Raw genomic sequence first — 22,071 nt, forward strand, 5'->3', positions numbered from 1 at the left:
TGCTTTTGTCTCTCATCCGGAGCCACTTGCACCATACTACAAGCTGTGGTACTTAAGTAAAAGCGCACTCATTCTGTGAAACACATCACTTCTTAACTCTCAGTTGTCTTGTGCAAACATCTTGGAGGTAAAGCAGACTTGCACGTTGCTGGCATTGCAGCTGTGGCAGCATATAGATCTGGCTTATTGATACCTGGTAGTGTTAATAAAAAGAGACATGTTTAAAATAATCCCAAATGCCAATAGGCTTAGTGACATTTAAGCATGAGTGATGCTGTCAGTTTATCCACAAACAAAAGTGGTACATCTTAATTTGTCTAATTACACTCTTAACATGCAGACCAGCTGCTGCTGTGAACAAAAGCAGTTGATCGCACCATTTTATTAATTGCATATTAATTGCTGCATTCATGTTAACCATATGGGAGACAGTGGAGTGGAGTGAAGGCTACTTAGCAGTGGAAAAAAGAAAATGAACTGGCAGAGTGGCCTCTTCAGAGGACTAATCTCAGAATGATAGGGTGCTTAGAGCTTGCTGATGTGATTTGATTTTTAGAAGGAATCTATTTTTCCCCCCCATGCTAGATTTTTTTATTTAAAAGTGAGAGGGATTTGAGTAGTGCCTTGCATGGTAACTGTATATTTGTGAAAGTACTGCTGTGCAGGTTGGTACTGCATTTGTTTGGTAATTTGCAGAAGGTAGCCTTGCTGGCACGTGGCCATCTGCCTTTGTCTGCCTGCTGTGCTGATGGATGCACCCACGCTGCCTGGAGTCGCTTCTTGTGGAAGCAAGGCTGCAAGACCCAAAAGGACTACAAACCTTGCTGATTTTTATACTTACACCATTTTTCTGCAGGTATGTAGTCTTTTTTAGATAACAGTGGTAAGTCTTGCGCAGCACTGGGCTCCTTAGAGTGAAAACTAAAAACCTTGACACAGGTGGGTTAGCTGGTGTAGTATACCTAGAGCAAAAAGCAGATGGTAGTGGACTGGCTGCAGTGTGTGTCTGGCATTGGCATTAGATTACCTTGTAGGACAGTGAATGATGCTCTTCCTGAAAGTGAAACTTTAGAAAGCTGCCCTCAACTTCTTTTTTTCTTTTTATTTTTGTGCTGTGTGAAGGCAGCAGCCACTCTCAGTGGATACGTGACAGGTCTGTCAGGCAGCAGATGTAGGTTGGGAGTACACATGCAGTGACTTCTCTCCTGTCACCCCCAGACTGACATTATCATGGTCTACAGAGCAGCTCCTTCAGCGGCACAGTGGGATGGCTGTCTCCTGCCTCTGGACAGCTGCTGGCCCGCAGGTGGGCACCCATAGTGGGGACAAATTATATGATACATGCAAAGGAAGCTTGCTGAAACAAGACCAAAAAAACCGCACCCAAGGTCTGCCTTGAGCTGATTTGCTCTCTTCTCCCCTTCACACCTCTTTAGGAAGGTGAGCAAAGCCCCATGCTGGAATTTTTAAGCAAACGAAGGGGCAGCAGGTTCTGCAGGAGGAAAACCCAAGAGTGGCTCATTGCTTTCTTAGAGAGGAAGCAGTGAGCAAATTGCAGATTGAATAGAAATATGTCTAATTATGTGAAAGGAAGCGCAGGACTGGACCTGGAATATGCAATGATTTAGGGAACTCAGTCTCATCGGTTTATTAGATCTGCCTGCGAGGGTTTTCTAGAGTGAGTATTTCAACATTAAAGGCTTAGTCCCATCTCATTGCCAACAGATGGCATTTTGCTTGCATTTCCTGAATGTCTCAGAAGAGCTGGGATTCGGAGAGATTAGCTTTTTTTTTTAAAAAAAAAAAGGGGGGGCACAGTCTTTGTTTTAATTAACAATTGTTAAAAAAAACCCACCCTAAAATCATTTTTCAAACTGTATTAAAAAGCACAAAAGGAGACACAAGGATTGCACAATTAAGGAATTACTAATAAGCAGTTGAAAGGTAGATTGGATCTGATCTATTCTGAGAATATGCATTGCAAAACAAAACAATAATGGTGACATTCTTATGCCTAAGCAGAAATTCAGGCAGAGGGGTTGTTTTCTTGTGGCTCATTGCAATTACATCTCAATTGGTACTGTAATACACTGCAGTGGGATCTGGATTATGGGGATGATGCATGATTGGAAAGACACAGCTTGAATTTTGGATTGCAGGCGGTGCCTGCCATTACAGCAGTTACAGAAACAGTGCTTGACTTGTGAACTGACCAGTTTTGACTTGGAGTCATTGGGAGAGAATAAATGCAAAACCCCACGATGCCACTTCTCCAGTCACAGCAGAAGGGTACTTAATCAGCTTCCCCATGTCTTCTGTGTGCAGGCAGGCAGGCTGTGGCCTAACTATTACTAATTTAAAGGCTGAATTCCCCAAAGCACTGCTCGTGGCTGTTCAGCTTGTTTAGGCTGCAGCTCGTGGCTTTTGTTTGGAAACTGATTTTCAATATGCCAGGGACCATCTAGGCTACCAGCAAGGGCTTGTCCCTGTCAGCTGAGCACAAACTGTTATTGCTGGAGACTAGGCTTCTGGAGAAGAGAGAAAAACTTGTAAATACTGTTGTTGAAAGGCAAATTACCTAACGGTGGTGCCTTTTCCGTGGGGGTGCTCAGCTACCCACTCTGCGAGGGGTTAGTGGCCATGTGCTGCTCATCCCGAAGGTCTCATCCCCTATCCGTCTGATTTCAGATCTGAGCCACGATGACTATGGGACAACTTTTCCTCCTCTGGTTCAGTGCTGTCATTTGTTTGTCCACTGTCCTTTGGGTGCTTTGACAAGGAGTTAAAGAACAGTGAAGTTTTACACACAAGAGCTGTGGAGCACTTTTGTCATTGCCCAAAAGCATCAACAGAGGTTTATAAAACCATTTCTCTGCAATTTCGTGATCTGTTTCAGGGGAGGCTAATTAAACTTGTAGCTGGGTAGTGTGTCCAAAGCAGGTTTGGCACCTCTGCTAACTGAATGATCCCTCACAGTTGTTCTCGGCATCAACTTTTAATTAGCCTGGCCCTCCTCTTTTTTTGTTAGATGTTTGTCACAAACACGGTGGCATGACTAGACCAGGGACAGTGGGCTGTTGTTTGGTGGGTGTGAGCAGGTCCCCAAGCAGACGGTGGTAGCAATGTTAGGTTAAATAATTAATAGCATCAGAGAAAAAGACAGTCTTTTATGCCCAGTAGCTAAAGGTGAGCGCAAGGTTTTTTTCCTGTGTGTGATTCTAACCTTGTCCTCTTAGGTTTAATTGATCTAAAGAGGAGCAGGATGCTAATTGCCCTGACATAAAAAGAAATATTTTCAAAGCCTGTATGAACACAGTTTAATTTTTTTTCATTTCTGGAGCAGGGTGTATGCTCTGTACAGAATATTAGATGTTGTGGAATGTGTCAGATACTTTTAATAGCTATGGTTTCAACTATGTTCTTCAGACCAGCCATGGTTTAAAAACAGAGATTTAAATTGAGTTCTGGTGGGCATCAGCTTAGGTAATTCCCTGGCATGGTAGCAAAGCAGGGATCCTATTCAATGATGCTTCTGTCTAACTCAAGTGGACTGGGATTGAAGTTTGCTCAGTGTTGCATTGCAGCGTCCTTGAAGGGTGCCGAAGTCTACAACTGCTTGTATCATTACCCATAAAGATGGGAAAAAGGAGGTGCTGTTTCATGCATACTACATACTGCAGAAAAATTTTGGGGAAATATAGCTGTGGTTTTATTGATTGGTTTTCCTGAGGGTATAAACTTTATTCACACTGACAGTGTTATTGATTTCCCATGTCCTTCTTTACGTTGACCTTCTGCTCCAGGGGTCAGCCCTGCCCTGGAGCTGGCGGGAGGTTTCCCACCTGACTCTTCCAGACTGTTTTTAGATGGAGCTCCTCCTGTTTTCTCAATAACTTGCAATGTAAAACGCTGCCCCCTTCCAATTCTGCAATAGCACAAGCTGTGAGTAATTAGCGGTCCTCTGGACAAGTCTGTAACCCAAAGCTGAATTTGGATTGTTGTGCATAGTTTAAAAATGCAGCCACTGGGATGTATGTTAGTTTTATCAACTGTCTTGAGATGGCAGGATTGTTTGCTTAGTAGTAGAAACTACTTTGGCTTGTTCTTACTGTCTTCATAATAACAGCTACTGGGAAGTTTCAGGAGTGGCTGAGCTGAGCAGGACAGTTGATTGTTGCAAGCTTGTTGTCTGGGCTGGAAAACCCATGGTATTTTTGCACAGAAATTTATTTTTAGACTCTGCTTAGTTGTCTCCGTATTTGTTTGTATGGTGTCTCGTCTCTCTGATCAAGTGTTGGAAATCTCCAAGCTGCAGTGTATTTGCTGTTGGCAGGATGATATGTTTAGAAGCTCTTTCAGAAATATAGCGGTGGTTTTAGTGCAAGCAGTGTTGATCTAAATTGTGGATGCATGCTTGCGTTTCAGTTCAGACTTTCAGTCTCAAGAGTTCAAGTGAGAGTTCACCACTGGAAGCAAGTTACTCCGAAGACATGATGTCAGGTTACAGAGCATGTGATCTGTTTGGAGCTGAAGTGCAGGTGGTGGTGCCATAGCTGCACACTTTCCAAGGTTTTCAGATAAAAATAGTAAAAAAGCTTGAAGAAATATTTAAAACTAGCATCAGCTGTCTTAAGTTTTACACTTAAACTTCTACAGCTTTTCAAACTTCAACTCCTTCAACAAAATACAAACTTCTCTGCAGTTTATATTTTGTGCTAAGCAGGGAAATGGCAGGATACCAAAAGAGACATTTTTGCAATTAAAAATTGTCTCTTTTATTTTAAAGGTTGTATGTTAATCTCCTTGTCAGGTTACACCTTTACTGTTTGTTTGGTGCTCTGAAGTTCCCCAGCCACAGCAGGGAATAACTTTTTTTTTTTTTTTCAAATACAAGAAAGGGTAGGTATCTACAGTAAGGATCCTGTAGAAAAAGTAGGGATCTACTTCATTCCCTTTCTGGCAGCAAATGGATGCAGAAATGGCAGACAATGCAGGACGAGAGAGAATCCACTTTTTGTGGATTACCTTTTGATGAAGTAGTTGTTGATGCCTGTCTGCTTAATGCCCCCTCTTACTGAAACCGTCTCCACGATATTATGAATTGTGTTACTTGTGCTCACTAGTGCTTTCTGAAGATGTTCGGTGGCAAGGCACTTTTTTTCACAGTAGCATCATTTAAACTGCTAGATGCATTTTGCTACCAATCCAAAGAAACTCAACTATTCAGCTGTTAAAGTTGACTGACCACAGCATGTTTTGAGGTTTGGTCTGCTCGATTGTGTATGATTAATAGCAGGGATGTTTGCATCTTTGACACTTTTAATCAAACAGGTGGTAACAAAATTTTGAGTTGGTATCCACATTATAAATTTTGAAAGTTCGACTGATTAGCAAGATTAGGAGGCTATCCTTTCATTTGGCTTTATTGAGAACTTCTAATAAGAAGATGCTGACCACACAAATATAATCTTAAAATTTTATTTCAAAATCGGTTGGTGTTTGATCACGTTTCGGATCCACGTGCTTATCACCAGCCAAAGACGTTCTCTGCAGATGCTGTGGGATAGATGTTGGTTCAGTTATTTCTTGAGGAGCTTAAAACAGGTTGCTGAACCCTGCAGCAACATAATTATTAGGTGACTGTTACATTGGCTCGATGCCTTACTTTAGTTTGGAGAACATTGTTTTTCAGGGCAGATTGTGCCATTATTTAATTGCAACATGCCAAGGTTTTCACATTTTGTCAAAAATCTTAGGGCTTCAGGGACAATACCAAATGTCACAACTGATAAATCCATTTATTATTTGTGAACCTTTGCTTTTACTTATCATTTTACTATTGTGTTGTGCAGATAACATTTTCAGGTGAAGTTTTTGAAAGTTTCTAACTAAGAAACAGAACTTTGTTTTCAGGTTGCTGTGTGAGACAATGAGCAAGCACTTGGTGTTTGATTTTGGTATGTGCAGTTATATGATCGTATGATGACTGATATTTTCCAAGGAGCTTAATTTTTTTATTTATAGATCACAAAGTTCTTAGGAAACTAGAGGATATACTAGCCTAATCTTAAGAGAGGGTGTCTCCAAGCTTAAATGTGACTCACTCTGAGTTTATTAAGAGTCAGCAGAAAGAAAAAAAAAAAGAATCCGCCAAGTCCTTATACCAGGGTAATCCATATATAAATAAAAGCATGCCAAAGACCAGTGTTGGGTGGGGAGATGGAGATAGGCTACAAGAATTCTTTCTGTGATCTTTAAATAAGTGAAATGAGTGTGTGGAGCATGTCTCCTTCAGGACACCCATAAGGAGAATGCAAACTGAGATTAGTTGAAGGTATCTGTTGGATATTAGTGTGGATCCACAAGTGCACAGCTGCCAAAGATGGAATTACAGGCTGAACAGGGAGATTGTTTGGGACAGAAGTTTAGAAATGGCATTTTTGCAGTCTTGTTTTGTTGGTTTCACTCTGAGTCCTACAGGATGAATCAATGAGAAGACTTACCTAAACTTGTCTGCCTGGTATTTTTTCCGTCGCTAATTCAGAAGAGAAGTATCTTCTCTAGGGAGCATTATTAGGGCAAACAAGAGTCAAGATTTTGCAGACTAACTTTATTGCTGCAGCCATTTTTTGATTGGTTCCTCAGGATAAACCATAGCATAGGAGCATTGAGGTGGATTTGGAAATTAAATTGGGAATATTTCCTGGTGGCATTTTAAAAGGCTCTTCTTAGGGAGAGAGAAAAGTACTCTTCTGGGAGCTGATGTTGCCCCAGCCTGGGTTCAGGAGTAGCCAAGAGAAAAAGGATTGTGCCCTGCAATGTAAAACAAACCCGTGGAACAAAATTGCACATTCACTAAATGTTTTCTGTTCTCCTGCCTGCAGTTAGAGTGTGTGGGGAGATGCTCTAACTAAAGAAACTGCTGCTTTGTCTGCAGGCAGCCCTGCCCAAATGCTCCCTTTTCTCTCTGGTGATGTGTGTGATGTGTTTGCATGATAGAGGATCCTGTGGAAAGATGTTTTGAATTGTCAAAGGAATGAATTAGCTTTATTGTGCTGTGACCTAAATAGGATCATCAGATCAATCAGTCTGCTGCTTTTCTGTCCTCTCTGGCTTAGGTTGTGCTGCTTCTCCTTCTCATCTTCCTCCCTCTTGCCCCTGCCCCCGCCGGGCAGCCCCTTTCCCAAAGCCTGCAGCCATAATCCCTTACGAGACGAATAAAGGAGGGCACTGCCGGGGAACCCTCGTTAAAGCAATACCTGCTCCCTAATTGCCTGCGCAGGGACAGGCTGAGCCCCCGGCTCCCCTGCCAGTCCGCTGGGGCGCGGGCCCTTCTTGGCTTTTTGTTGCAGTGCCTTTGGGATAAAATACTTTTTCTCCTTTGTTCCCTCTCCTCCAGGCATTCTCCTCCTCTTCCTCCTGATCCCAGGTTTAATGAATTGCAATTTCTCAGTAGCCGGGGAAGTATCGCGCTTCACCGAGGCTGAGGTTGCCTTGAAAGAGGCCATTGTCAGCGAGCCGAGCTGGAGACAGGAGGGCAGCCGAGTGCCCCGCCGCCTGGGACTGCCTTTGTGGACCGAGCACTTCTGTTCTCCTGAAAGATGCCGGGACTGGCTCAGAGGGAGGGAGAAACCCCTTCTGACCATAAATTACTGACTCCCGTGGGCTGCGGGGATGGCTTTGGCTCCATTTAAGCACCAGCAAGTGCTTGACAGCATGGGTGAAGGTGGCCAGAACAGGCATAAAGCTTGGGCACGAGTTTTGAAAACACTTGAGGCATTTGGCCTCAGGTACTTGATGTTTCTTAATGATGGAAGTTTTGCCTAGATGTAAAGGTGCAGCTTTCAAGGCCGGGTGGTGTTGGTCTGAGCCAGGCAGGAGCCTTGTGACCTGCAGGAAGGCGTTTGTAACCCTCCTTGGCTTCATGCTGACCCTGCAGATGCCTGGGTGCCTCTGTGCAGCTCAGGGAAGGGGTGCTCAGGGGTAAGTTCCATAGCTGCTCCCCTCTGGACACTGCAGCTTCTTGGAGGGGGCAAATGGGGGTGTCAGGGAGCTATCCCATGCACATCCTACACAGACCCATCCCTGCAGGCATGCTGGAAACCACTGCCCTCCAACAGCTTCTTTCCCACGCATCCCCATGCAAGCTGTTGGAGGGTGGCACAGTGGAAACTTACTTCGAGCGAGTGATTGACGTGCCCATAAAAAGCAAAGGCATTGATTTAATTGTTTTGGCTACATCTGCTGGCCAATGTTTCTGCTTTCCCTTTTGCTTATTGAACACACTTTCATTGGAAGAGCTCTTACAGAGCAGTTCACAGCTCAGTTGTATGGTTTTACTTTTCCTTTCCTCTTAAAACACCTTCAGTGCTGTACAGTTGTTTAATGAAGGATTTTTCCATTGTGTGAATAAAGTTGCTAAGGCTTACAACTTAAACTTTGGGTTTTGAGATGATATTACATGTTAGTAGTTCAATGCATTGTTCTTTCATGAACTTGGTATGTGCGCTGGGTTTGCCTCTCCATGAAAATAAGTGGTAAAATTTGTCTTGATTTGTGTGAGGGAGCAGGAATTGGTTCCTTTATTCTTTTCCGTGATATTTTTTTTTTCTTAACTAAGTACTTTCTAAATTTTGTGCTGCACATGTGTGTATAGGTTAATGAGTGGCAGTAGGAAGGAGAACAGTTGATTCTCACAGATTTGTTAGTGCCCTGACAGACAGCTGCCACTGGGGCTGCTGCTCCAGCTGTGGTTACAAACAACCCAAGAACATCCCTTCTCAGCATTTGTGTTTTCATAAAGCTTCAACTTCTTCGACAGATCTTGTGCGCTGGTGCAAGGTTCAGGGCACTGGTTGTGAATGGGGGCTGGACAGGAGAGCTCCCCTCCCCCAGGGGCTGGCTTGAAATACTTTCGTGGAAGCCAGATATTTCCAGATTGTTTCACAGGCACTGATGTTTTATGTTGCTGTGAATGTGGAGGGGTGGTTGTCCCAGATGGCGGTCGCAGAGCAGGTCAGCTGGAAAGCCCCTCCAAATAGGGGAGAAGGCAGAGAGGAGTGAAGGAGCGGCTGCAGCGCTTCAGGCACACCGTGCACAAGCAGCCGCTCACATTTGCTTCTCTTCTGGATGTACATGGCCTCTTCTAGAAATTAAAATCAGTTTAACCACTCAGGGATTAAAAATCGTTATAATGTGAACTAAAAAAAGACACAGTTTTGTGAATGAGTGTTATACATCTGTGATTTTGAACATGCTGTTTGGCACTGTGTCTTGGACCTCTCATTTTCTTTGCTTCAATCTCTGACTTGTTAGTAATGGAGGAGTTTCTTCTGGGCTGAACTTTGTAATCTAAGGTAACCTTTTCGGTAAGAAGTGAGAATCAGTGTTTGCTGAAAATCTTTGCTATATTTCCTGCATTTCTTGTGATAGTATCCTTGTGTGGTGGGAAGTGAGTGTGATCTCTGCTTGTAAGGATGCGGAAACTGAGGCGGTGGGTTAATATTAACTTGCCCAAGGTGAAGTAGGAAGTGTGCCACAGAGCAAGGTCTTCTCAGTCTGCTACCTGTCTCTTGAGTCATTTGCTTTTACAGAACTGATACCATGGTGTGTGCAAACCTACTGTTCATGCAGGGTTTATCCAGCTTTAACAAACTTTTAATTTTTTTTCTATCAAGGTAATGTTAGGTGAGGGGTTTTTTTGTTGTTTGGTGGAGGGGGGGTTTTGTGGTTTTGTCTGCTGCATTGGCAATGTCGGAGGCTGAAGTCCTTTATCTGTTTGCATAGTGACTACAGTATAAATTTTCTCAAACTGCCCTGTCTTTTCCTTTTCTCAATGGTAGAGAGGCAGGGTGAAGAAAAGCGTGTTTCCAACTCTGAGAGAACTGCCATTAGAAGCCAACTGCAGTGACAGGAAGAGCATTTTTAAATGGATTGAGGCAATGTGCTGAATTTCATGGAAGCCAATGGGTTTGGTTCAAGTGAGGAAGAGGCTTTGGTCATTGCATCGCACTAGATCCACAGATACAAATACCGAAGTAGTGTTTCCTTTGGGGTATCCCCTGAGAGCCACTTCTGATGTTTGATCTCTTTATGAGCATGACCTGAGGGAAGGTGGAAGCAAAGAGCAGGGAGGATGAAAGGCAGATACCATCTTCTGCATTGTTTGTTACTGGATTTGAATAGCTGCCTCCATACTGGAGATCAGGGCTAGAGGACAGCAATCAAGTGCTTGTTCTCAGGCAGGAGAAATGCTGCAGGGTGGATTGAGGATCCAGTAACAAAGAGCAGCACTGCCCTTGGCACACATTGCAGACCTTGGTGAAAGGGGGAAGGGCTGGCTGTCTGAGCCGTCCAGAGTACCCGGGATCACGTTGATACAAGGAGGTTGTCCATGAAAAGGGAACAAAGTCTTGCATCCCAGGGCTTGCAAGCCTTTCTGAGGTGCTGTGAAGACCTGGGTGAGAGTCTGTCTCACTTCCAGTAGCCCAGTCCTCCTCATATACTAGCCTGAAACTGCACCTTCCCCTGTGCAAATACATGGTAGCTCCTCTTTCCACTTACAAAGCCACTTTCTACATCCTAAAAAAGATCAACACCATACTAAAAACTTTGTGGGTTGGCTCTCGAATGGCAATGCTCCTGGAGGTAGAAATGTAGTCATTTTGCATTTGCCTTCAGAGTGTGTCCAGCAAGTGTGCGTTTAAAGGGGTTTTAATAATGTATGGGTAATGGCAAATTCCTAACAGGTGTATTACCGTGTATGTGATTTTTTTTTAAAAAAAAAACAACACTAAATAATTATCTTGTTACACAAAAAATTACCCCCTGGCATCAAACTCTGATACTGTGCTTGATGGGAATCAATGCAAAAGCAGAGGTGCCTTCCCCACCGTTGCTGCCATGGCACCCGTGATCTTTGGTCCCTTTGACAGAAGTGAGCCAGGCAAAATGTCTCTTGGACCAGCAGCTGCTGGAGAGACCTGATGCTAATGGCATTTTTTATGTCAACCCCACTTTGCAATTGTAAAATCTCTGGATTACTGATAAAATACTGATAATAGTATGTGTTCAGACAATGATGGGGAAGCATTGTTTACTGTCTGTTCTACACAGTGCTGAGTCTCAGCCGGTGAAACTGGGAGTGAAGTTCCGTGGAGCATGTGCTTCTTTACGTGCTGCACAACAGGGGCCGGATCCTGCTGCAGCTTTGGGGTCAGTCTAAGCCCCCTGCTGCTGGCATTTTTCTTTTTCCTGAGGAAAAAAAATCCTTCTCATTGTTAACCCGAGGGGGCTTCCTAAGCCTGCTTTGTGAGGGAGGGCTTGCTTCTTGAGCCTGAACATCGTGCAAAGGGCATGCCCTAGGGAGCACATTCATTTGGTGCTTAGCGTTTTCTCTTTAACTCCTGCAAAACTGCCGTGCATTCCTAGGAAGGATGACTGTGGACCTCTGTACAGTATTATTTTTTTTTTTTTAAAGACGTGAGGATATAATGTGCATCTCAGAAAGCTGGGCTATTTCATCTCAGTGCACATGTTTCATTTGATGAGTAACAGGTTCTCTATTAGCCAGAAATAACTCGATTTTGTTTTCCATGTATCTGGTCTGAGATGACGCTAACAAGAATAAATTAGGAGTATTACTGAATTAAATTCAATATGTAAAATTAGTGGTCCGATGTCACAGGCAGTGGGGAGCAGTGGGGCTGGGAGGCGAGGCGCTGCAGGGCCGCGGCTGCGCGTTCACAGCGCGGCTCTTTTGGCCCTTAATAAAGTGGGAGCGAGAGGGTAAAAATAAAAAAAAAGGGGGGGCGGGGGGCGGGAGGAGAGAAGAGGGGGAAGGATGGGAGCGCTGGGAAAGCAGGGCATCCTGATTTGCACGAAAATGCAACTCTCATTTGCAACTGGAAGGAGGCTGGAGGGCAGCGGCTGTGGCCGGAGGGCGGGGGAAGGTGCGGGCATCGCCCCCTGCTCGGCGGCGGCGCGGCGGGGGGCGGGCGGCACCTGCACCCCGCGCCGCCCGCAGGAGCCGGGCTTCCCGGAGGAGCCAGCCTTGGAGGGCGGTGGAAAGGATGCGGAGCACAACGGAGGAAATATGCATGGCTAGCAAGAAAGCTCGATTTTTGTTCCCGTGCAAACGTGCATAACAATTAACTTCCCCCCCCCCCCCCCCATCTCCTCCTGTTTTGCATGTTGAAGCTGGCTGTTTTCAGCCCACAAGGTTGCCTGTGAGGAGGGGAAATTCAGGCTAAAGAACTGTAAATGATCTCGTGCATCAGGAAGATTAGACAGATATAAAGTGGTTTCAGGAAAGAAAGGAGGAGGGGAGAAAGAAGCCTGAAGAAGAGAGGTTTGGTGTGCGGAGTTGGAACAGGATAAGTCTGGAAAACAGTCACCTTCCCGCAGCTCCTCCTTTCTATGGGATCTGAACTCCAGGATCGCAGTTCAGCACCTTGAAAATGGTGGTTTTCATCAACACAAAGCTTAAATCTCTCATGAAACTTTTCAAGAGAAAGAGTAAGTAGTTGTGCGTGCTCGCTGATCTTCCGGGAGGCAACCCAGTCCTGCAGGAAAGTGTGATTCCCTTCGGCTTTGCTCCTGCTTTCCTGAAGCCTCGTCCGAAGTTTATCTCACTCTCTTAGCCACTCAATATGTTGTAGTGTGCAGAGGCAGCCTTGTGAGGTGCTTTTGGACCTCTGCTTTGGGATACTGGGTTGCTTTTGAAGTCCTTCCTCGCAGTGGTTTTGAAGGAGCCAGACTTCCCTGTGTGAAGCGAGCAGTCCGGTGACAAGGCAGAGGGTGCTGGTGTCACCTGCTGCCCAGCACAGTTGTCCCGCTGGGTGCTGGGGCACCCTCCCAGCCCGGTCCGGTTTCTGTCCCTGCTGCTGCAGCTGCTCAGCAAGTGCATGGGTAGCTGTGGGCTTGTATCTCAGATATATCTATATAAAGCTTGTTCTGAGCCAAGTGTTGTTTTTTAAAGATGCCGTAGTTTCAGAATGGCTTTTAAAATCCCGACTCTTCATTTAATTCATTAAGATAGACAAGTTGCACTAGAGAGAGTACTTGGGAAATGTGTGTCGACTAGTTTTGATGATCATTGCTCTGAGCAGGAAACTTTAATTTTGGTATTTTGGGACTACAGTGGACAGGGGGCTTGGCAGCTGGTGTTGCCCTCTTCCTCCCCCACCCCCTACTCAGCTAGGGAATGGCGAGGGGTGCTTTTCAGGCAGGTCATTGACCATACCTGTCACTTTTTATGTAATACTGGAGTGATTGATGTTGTGACCAGGTAGGTGGTGACTTGTCAGTTTGTCATGATTTAGGTTTGACCTCTGGTTAGCAAGGATGAGAAGCGCAGGCACAGACTCTGTCAGCCAGTATGCCTAAAAGAGAGGAGAGGATGCAGGACCAAGGCACCTCAGAGATGAAGAGACCAGTCAAAAGTCTTCAAAACCCTTTTTCGAGGTCTGATACTAATCTAAAAAAATTGAAGAAAGGGAGTTAAGAACCCCCCGCCCCAAGTTTTTTAGGGGCAAAACAGGCATTGAGCATTAGGCTGTAGACAGGTTTTGAAATGAAAGGGCATAGCTTATTTTCTTTAACGAGTACCGATTACTTCCATCTGAAGTGATTCTGGCAGATGCACAGTGGTGTTAGGGAAAGTCATTTTTCAGATGACAGGAGGCTGTTGCCTTCATTTTGCTTCTCAGTTTACACACCTCTTCTGCTATCACAGAGGCATCAGACAAGCTTCACGAAGTGATGCTACAGGCAGCGCAGCAGCAAGCAGTGCCCAGGCAGCAAGGAAAGCACAGGGAAGGTGCAGAGCTGGCGGGCAGGTGCTTAGGAGGCAGCACAGCTGCAGTGCCTTTTTCTGCTTTGGAGAGCTAAAACCGAGGATGTGCAGCACGCTGGCTAGAGGCCAAAGGGTTCCTGGGGGATCACAACATATGACCCCCAACTGCCCTTTTCCTGTTTACAGGGTGGAGGGATAATGCCATTCAACTGCAGAAGTTTTTATTGATGATGAACTTTAAACAAAAGGTAATGGCTGTCTCCTGGGAAGCATAAAGGATAAATGAATCTTAGCAATATGTGCTTTGGCTGATTCATTAGTAGATTGTCTGTAGGAACTTTGAACTTGAGCAAGGTCTGTATTTTATTTTCACGTGTGTATTGGCTGAGAAGAGGTGGCCAGAGCAGTCCCTCTTCAGTACTGTTGTGCACTGAGCACTGCTTGCCCACAGAATTGCTGTTGTCCAAATAGTCTTTCCACTCAGAGTAATGGAAAGTAGTTAATTTGTCAGCTTCACTGGAATCTTTGTTCCTGGTTTGAGTGAGCGTGAGGTCAGAGAAGGTTATTTCCTGACACAAATGAACCTGTTGTAATCTCTCATGGCGACTGTCATATTCCCAGGGTCACCTCTGAGCAAAAGGGAACTATCCTGCAATGCACAGCACCTGGCAGGATCAGGGGACAGGACATTTATCTTGTTCGTGAAGACTTGGGAGCTAGAGGAGGGAAAACAAGAGTTGCAAGTTCAGAGTAAATACAACAGCAAGTATAAACATGGGAAGAGGGAAAGGTGTTTCCTACATAACAAATTTAGATTATAAATAAGAGAAGGGTTTTTAACTGTCATGGAAGTGAGGTTCTAGGGAGTGTTTTGATGGAACTACAGTGGCAAGCAATCTTTTTTAAGATGGTGCACATCAAACTTGTGTGTGGAGTTTCATGACACAGCTATCTAGAGTAACATTTAATTTTCTTACTGTTGTTTTGCTGCAGCTGTTTCCAACCTCGATGAAGAGAGTAGATGGACTGTGCACTACACTGCTCCATGGCACCAGCAGGAAAATGTCTTCCTGCCGTCTTCTAGACCACCTTGTGTGGAGGACCTGCACCGACAAGCCAAGCTGAACCTCAAGTCAGTACTGAGAGGTAAGATCCTGCTGCTGACACAAATGTGTCTGGGACAGTAGTTTTTGCCACAGTCTTTGCAAACATATTCAAATTGCAGGCTTTGGAGGAAGTTTATTTGTTTTTCTGCCTGCAGCACATCAGGAACATCAGTGGTATTTACCCCCTCAAACGTAGGGATAGGGCAGAAATGCTTTTGCTATCAGGAGACAAGGAAATGTGTTACCTGGCAGAGCACTCTAGAATGGGAAAGGGGAAAACCTTGTGTGTTTTGGCCATTTCCATTTAGTCTTTGGAATGTTTCCATAATGGTACCTTCAATTTCAGTAAGTCCTGAGTTACTCCATGTACACTTTAGTGCAAGTACCACATCAGAGGTGTTTTATTTGGTGATGTCTGTTGTTGCTGTACAGGGTCATTTGCAGGGATGTGGCTAATTGTGAGAGATCAGAAAAGGCACTGAGAGCAGAGATGGGAAACAGGGAACAGGGCAGTCACAGGGGCCCTTTCAGTAATGGAAGTGCTTTCTTCAGAAGGGTGTAGCATATTTTTAAGGACCTTTTTTACCCTTAGTACCTTCATTGGCTGTACCCGTATGGTCTGGCATGGGAGGCAGTGTGTTCTGTTAGTGCAGCCATGAGGTCAGAGACAGGCAGCCAGAGGGGAGGACTGCAGAACATCTCTCCCTGAGCCAGAAGTTTAAAATTACAGCTTAACTTCTGTGTTCAGGAAATGGTTAACTTAGATTTTTCTTTACATCAGCTATTTAACAAAGAGGGTTACCCTGCAAAGAACCAACTCGTTTCAAGTCTCTTTGTTTCAGCAGGAACCACAGGTACTTGATACCTGGCAGAGTTAACCTGATTTAAAAGAACACTGAAATTTTTGTTTGTTTAACATGACATTTCTTCTTTTTAAATGTGCAGAAAACTTCATTTTGTATGCCTGAATAGATAAGTGTTTGGCTGCCGTGTTTTATTTCTCTTGACATTTCTGCAGATAATTGATTTTCACTGTCTCTTACTAGGTGCTTTTTGTTATGATTTAATAGGGGAGTCTTGACAGCCAGTGTTATTAAAGCACATGCATGGCTCAGCAGATAGCCTGTGTGTCCCCTATACTTTCTACTGGATAATACATTTGTGCAGCCCTTTAGCCTTGAAATGTTTACTGTTCCTTTGCAGCTACACTTCCCAGTTCATTACAAAAGAAAAATATTTGCGTGCTTTAGATTAAAAAGAATACTGCTTTTGGTTAGCTTTTCATAAACTTTTACTCATTCTATTTTTCTGTTCTCTGAGACTATTATAAAAAACTGCATAGGCTAAAATGCTGCTCTGATTTTCTTGTGTTCTATCATAAATGTATCTACTGCAGTTTCATCTTCTGTATTAGTGAATTTATATCTGATACATTTGTGTGAAACTTCCTCCAGATTACACATCTGAAGTCATTTTGGTCTGCTGGGATTTTTCTCTAGAGCTGCTGCTCTTTACAAAACAAAAGCTATTCAGTACTAATACAAATTACCAGTTAACCATTTGTATTAAATAAACTGGCTTGTGCACATGATGTAGGACTGCTTGGTAGTGAAGTGAATTTCAGTTTCATGCTTTCAGGGTGGTAACTGAGAGAGAGAAGGAACTGTAATGCCTTCACCAGACCTCAAGCTGCTGACATAGTTAACAAAACTCTGCTGTTTATTTATTTACTTATTTTACCACAGCCTCTTTCCCTGGGCCATGTTTATTCTCTTTAAGAGTAGTTTTAAAGTAACTCCTTGCTCTGGCCTGTAGCTGTCCTGAGTAGCTACAGCATGAATGTAACACCATTTTCAGTAATTTCATTCTTGCCTGTAGGGGCTTTGAGTAGTTAGAGAGGCACTGACTGAAGATTTATCTGTTTTACTCTGCTGCGGCTTCACAAGCGCTGTGAAATCAGGAAGATGCCAGTGGACATTTGGAGGATTGGGTTAACAGTTCTGTAGCTAACACTGAGTTTCATTTAGTGGACAAGTGCTGTTGTAATTGTGACATATTTGTGACAGCTGCTGAATGGCTTTTCCACCCATTGCTTTGGAAAAGACACGTTTCCCAAAGCTTCTTAACAGGTAGGAAGTAAAAACAGTGCTATGTGATTACAGCACAGAAGACCTTGAAGAAAAGTAGTCTCATAAGAAGCACCACTGGGCTATCATTCTTTAATTCTGCATTTCTTGGCCTCATGATGAAGCTTGCATTTTGACATCTTTTTGGTATTTCACATTCATTGGTTGAGGTAAAGCATGGGGCAGGAGAACGTCTGTATGGGACGCAACCTGCTGCATGGATGGTGGGGAATGAATAGTGTTGGATGACAAGGTGTGCTGTACTCTGTGCAGGAAACAGTGGTGTGAATCCCCCTGTTCTCCAGAAAGTGTTTGCACAAACTGGAAAGGAGTAGAACAAAAGCAAAATTATTTTTTTCTTTGTGGTAAGTTGGAGATGAAGTAGTGGACATGTATAGCAGTGGAGAAATACTTATGTTTGGTAATAGGGGAAACTTCCTTGCAGTAAAGATACTGAAGCACTGAAATACATTTTTGGGGCTATGAAATCATTTTAAGAATAGGTGAGAGAAACAGCACCTATAAATTGTTTTTGTATGTTTAATTCTACCTTTAGAGGAAGTTGGGAAGGGAAAGAGAACCTCTCGTGGTCCCCTCAAACCTCATAATGTGGTCAGGGCTAAACTAGTAGCTATAGTTCAGAGCATTAAAATACATCTGTAAGTTTTCCAGTCCTGTTCTTGTTCAGCTTATGAGATATGAAATTGCTGGTACATAGCAACTTGATTGCAGACTATTAATTTGTTACTGCATTCGTTGCGCCCTCAGTGAATGGAAAAGTAAGTATAAAACTTAGGTGACAAATAGTAATTCACGTGTAGAGCACAACAGTCATAGAGACCACCTGTAAAGATATTGAATTATTTTGAAAGATTTTATATATTCAAGTAAGATACTCCTTTCTATCAAGGAGTTTTCACCCATCTAATACTAAACAGATGAAATGCTGGCTAGCTTTTAAGACAATGCAAGGCCAAACCTATTTATTCTGGTACAATTTTAGCAGCAAATTTTTGACGCATGGTTCTAGCTAAAAAAATCTAGTGAAAATATCTAACCTGTCTTGAGAGAAATCAAGTATTGTGATCTCTGCATACCTTGACTAGAAGCAGTGTTGTGTTTGGAGGAATAAGAGATTTTTTCATTACTTTTTTTAACTTTGTATATTATATATTAAAATGTCCTCTGCTTATCACATTGTGGAAGTAGATGCAGCATGTGATGGTAAGTGTTGCATGGGAAGATTTTTTGAAGGTTTTTTTACCTATGAACTAGCCTTTTACCCATTTGAAATCAAGGGGAAGTACTGTGCTTTTCCATTATGAAGCTACTTTCAGGTATAAATGGTAAGATCTTGCATTCAAATTTGTTCATAACAGAGGTAAAGCTATTTATCCTTCTTTAGGTGTTCAAGTGCTCAGCTGCCACATGAAGTTCTAAAAAGCAGTATTGTCCAGCAATCTGAATTAGAAAATGAAGCATCTAGAAGCTGGAGTTTGTGATGCACTTACATTTTAATCTAATCTTTGATTCCTTTAAGGTGGGATTAAGCTTTTTTTATTAGCTCCACAGACGTATCTTCTAACATTATGCCATTACCATCAACATCTGCTGCTTCAAATACAGCTTTTAGCCAGGCAAACCGTGGGTGTTACGGCTGCTTTCCATCAAATCCAGGGGTTGTGTACTATGAGAAGCCAAGTACCTTAATCCTGATACCCAAATATTGGCCACATCCGCTGAATTGGCTTTATGTAACTTAATTATAAAAGATATCCCCCCCCCCCCCCTTTTTTTTTTAAGGTTTTGATTGCATTGGGTAAAACAGGCTCTCTTTTTCCTTGGGGAAGGAGCCAGGTGGAGCACCTTGGAGTGCCTGGTGGGGCAGATGGGGTAACATGTGCCATCCAAGGCACCTGTTTCCTTACCCTGAGGGCAAGCTGCTCAAACTGGCCTTTGCTGAGAGCCTGTCTCAAGTGGCCTCCTCCTCATATTTTCATGGTCACTTTATGGAAGGTGTTTCCAGGCATACAGACATTCAGATAGAAACGAAACATCCTTGAGGAGTCTTGTGTGACTGTTGCCTTCTATGGAGTTGTGAAAATAGGTGATGAAGAAGACAGATGAGAAGGAAGAGTTGAGGCTGTGCATGGAATCAGGATCCTCAGATCAGTCCTACTCCCTTGCACTGTGTGCTCTGCTCTAAGGCTGAGGGACTGTTTGACTTGTTTAGTCTCATGTTGCCAGGGTCTACTGAGTGGCTGGACCAGCTCTGAGAGTCTGGTCTGGACAGTAGCAAAGCTACGAGTTTAATGTAGTTCAGCATGGCGCTGGTTCTTTTTCTTTTTAAGGCAGACCATTATTTGTGCTAAAGGAGCAAGTGCCGCATACTGCAGTGTTCCGTACTGCTTTTTGCTCCATGATGCCAAGAGGTTGAGTGAGTGTTCACCCAGAGTGCAGAGGGTAGCACCGTAACACAGCCCTGTCCCTGACCTGGTGCACTGACAGATCTAGCTTGTTGCTCTGCAGCACGGTTGTGTTTAAAGGACCATTGTCTGAAGAAATCCCCCGACTACAGTGGTCTTCAGCTGGGAGCACAGATACCACAGCAGTAGTATATAGCAATGATGCAAATATTTAGTAAGAAAAGTAACTTGAGACTCATTTTGCTAGCTGTACTATAATCTAAAAATGACAAGCAATAAGGCATGAAGCGTGAAGGTGGGGAGGAGACACAGCACTGTTGTAGGTGTTGCTTTGCTTAGCTGGTTGGAGTGTGTCCCAAGTGTGCCTGTCTACCTTCTGAATGGGTTTGCAGCATTAGCGGAGTGTTCACAGGTGTAGTAGGTCCAGTGTCCTAAAAGGAAAGCCTAAAGTAATCTGGAATGCACTGGCCTTGGATAGTCTTGCGAGCTATGAAGAAGTGAAGGAAGAGGAAAAAATGTTTTATTTTTATATGTTCTCCCTCAAATGTGGGTGTAAGTCAGTTACAGTGATGGGGACCAGAGCAGGGCATGTATAGCCAGATTTCCAAGGGGCAGTTACCTTCCAGTTCCTGCAATTAGCACTGCAGAGCACTTTTGATGTAAAAAAAGAAAAAAGAAAATGGGGGAGGACAGGCTTCACTGTTGCGAGTTGTCACTTGTCCAAGAGCTGGGAAACAGCAAGCAAGATGGGAAGGGATGAAATAACCGTGTTAATGTTAAAGGGCAAATACAGCAAGACTGAAATTATATTAGGCTGTCAGGAGATAGCCAGCTCCTGAAGGGTCTGTGGACACTCTGCACAAAGTTGAAGGTGAGAGGCAATGTCTTGTCACACACTACTGAGTACTGCCTGGGCTGGCTGTCCTTTCCGGTGGTTAACAAGGTGTCAGGTAAGTACTGAGGGAGGTGTAGCTGTAAATAGTGGGGACAGTCCATATGCTGACTCTCATACTCCTTTTCAGACTAAAGCTGCAGAGACTTCCTGCACAACTGCTGTACTTTGTGCCTTTCCCGCCCCCCCAGGGCTGTTGATTCAAGCTATGTGCATAATATGGGGCTCGTTGTTCCAGTGTCTGCGATGATTCATTTATTATCTCATCTTCAGAAGAGCTGGATTTGGCTGACTGTAGCTTCTGTTTAGCTTTGTTGGCCAAATTCAAGGAATGTATTTAAGCAGCAGTGATTGAAACACTTGATTTGTTTTCCAGAAGACATCTGGTTAGCATTGTCAAATAAAACCGGATTTAAGTAGTTACTCATAAAGCCTCTATTATGTCTTGCTGTAAGACCCTCCAGACAGGTATGTGTTTAGCCTTTGTTTTCGCAGTGCATCTGCCAGATCACTGTTCGGATGAGCAATATTAGGGTCAGCCCTACTAGTCAATAATCCTGCTGAGAAGATTATGGACTTAAAATAATCTTATGTTTCATTAAAGAGTTGCAAAATAGGGGGAGAACCACTTCATGTTAACAACAGGTCTGGTTCAGGTTCAGAGAGATGTCAAGATGTGAGCTTCCTACCAACTGGAAACTTTAATGAAGTAGAAGACCATTAACGTCTAGGGGCAGACCATATGTTCTGGAAAGGTCTTGGAGCTGTAAAATCAAAAAATAGAAATCAACTCATTTCTCATTATTTTAGTTTTAGTAGTCAAGTTAGTACTAGAGACTCTGCCCATGTATCCTGCCCTTTTTACTGCTTGTGATTTAATTCACAGTACATCTGTTGGTGGTTTTGGCCAAGTTCCTGTACTCCAACTGCCTTTTCTAATAAGGAATTTTAAAAAGCAAATATTCAAATGAAACTAAACAGAATTTGACCGGGAGTCTGCACTGCACATGTTTGAAAGCTGCTCTTGTGCTGAAAAATTGTGTTACTTGGAAGCATTTAGATTCCCTATTTTTAGGTTTAGTTACGTAGAGCAGTGCTTAGTGTAAAAACATACAGGGTGGTTATATGTAGATTGATTACACTGATATCTGTGGTAAGTGAAAGGGTTAAAGGAAGGCAAAAATTTGGTTCAAAATAATACTAATGATATTTTTTTTCTTAAACCAGATTAGTGTGTTTTCTTAGTGTTTTATGATACAAGTCAGAATCAGTAGGAAGATCTAGCTGACAGATTATCAAACCTCACCCTATTTCAGATCTGTGCCTTTAGTGGAGAAAAGAAATTTAAACTGTTACCATCTGTGGTGTAGTTGTTTCAATGCTAGGTACAGCAACTTCCATCACAAGGAATGTCAGACGTTCAGTTATTTCCCTTTTTGCTTTTCTTCCTCCTTCCTCTCTTAGATTAGGGTGTTACACATGCTTGTTTGCAGCATTTTAGATAGCTTTAACATGAGGTGTCCTAGGAGAAAAAAAGCAATAAAAACTCCCTTCATATTTTTATATTAGCTGTGTTCAGTTGTCTAAATATCATAAAAATGCTATAGAAAAAGTGGGGAAGCAGGGAGAATGATTTTAATGCCAGCATCAAACATGCAAAAGGAAGCAAATAAACCGGTAAACCTAAGACATCTTGTCACCACTAAATGTAGTCGTGTAACACACT

At 43.4% G+C, this 22,071-nt stretch overlaps 1 protein-coding gene across 12 annotated transcripts in view; it reads left to right on the forward strand.

Annotated features, from left to right (window-relative positions):
* NHSL1 (NHS like 1) overlaps positions 1–22,071 on the forward strand; it is a 182,236-nt gene that overhangs the window by 117,733 nt on the left and 42,432 nt on the right. For 10 of the 12 annotated variants that reach the window (XM_055714192.1, XM_055714185.1, XM_055714184.1 and 7 more), the window contains exon 2: positions 14,789–14,941. In XM_055714192.1, coding sequence (XP_055570167.1) covers positions 14,789–14,941 — 153 coding nt within the window. Of the gene's footprint in view, positions 1–11,870; positions 12,517–14,788; positions 14,942–22,071 lie in introns of those variants that run through there. The other 2 variants (XM_027800484.2, XM_027800486.2) reach the window with 2 other exon arrangements.

This window comes from Falco cherrug, chromosome 6 (assembly GCF_023634085.1).
Source record: "Falco cherrug isolate bFalChe1 chromosome 6, bFalChe1.pri, whole genome shotgun sequence".
Classification (NCBI taxonomy): domain Eukaryota; kingdom Metazoa; phylum Chordata; class Aves; order Falconiformes; family Falconidae; genus Falco; species Falco cherrug.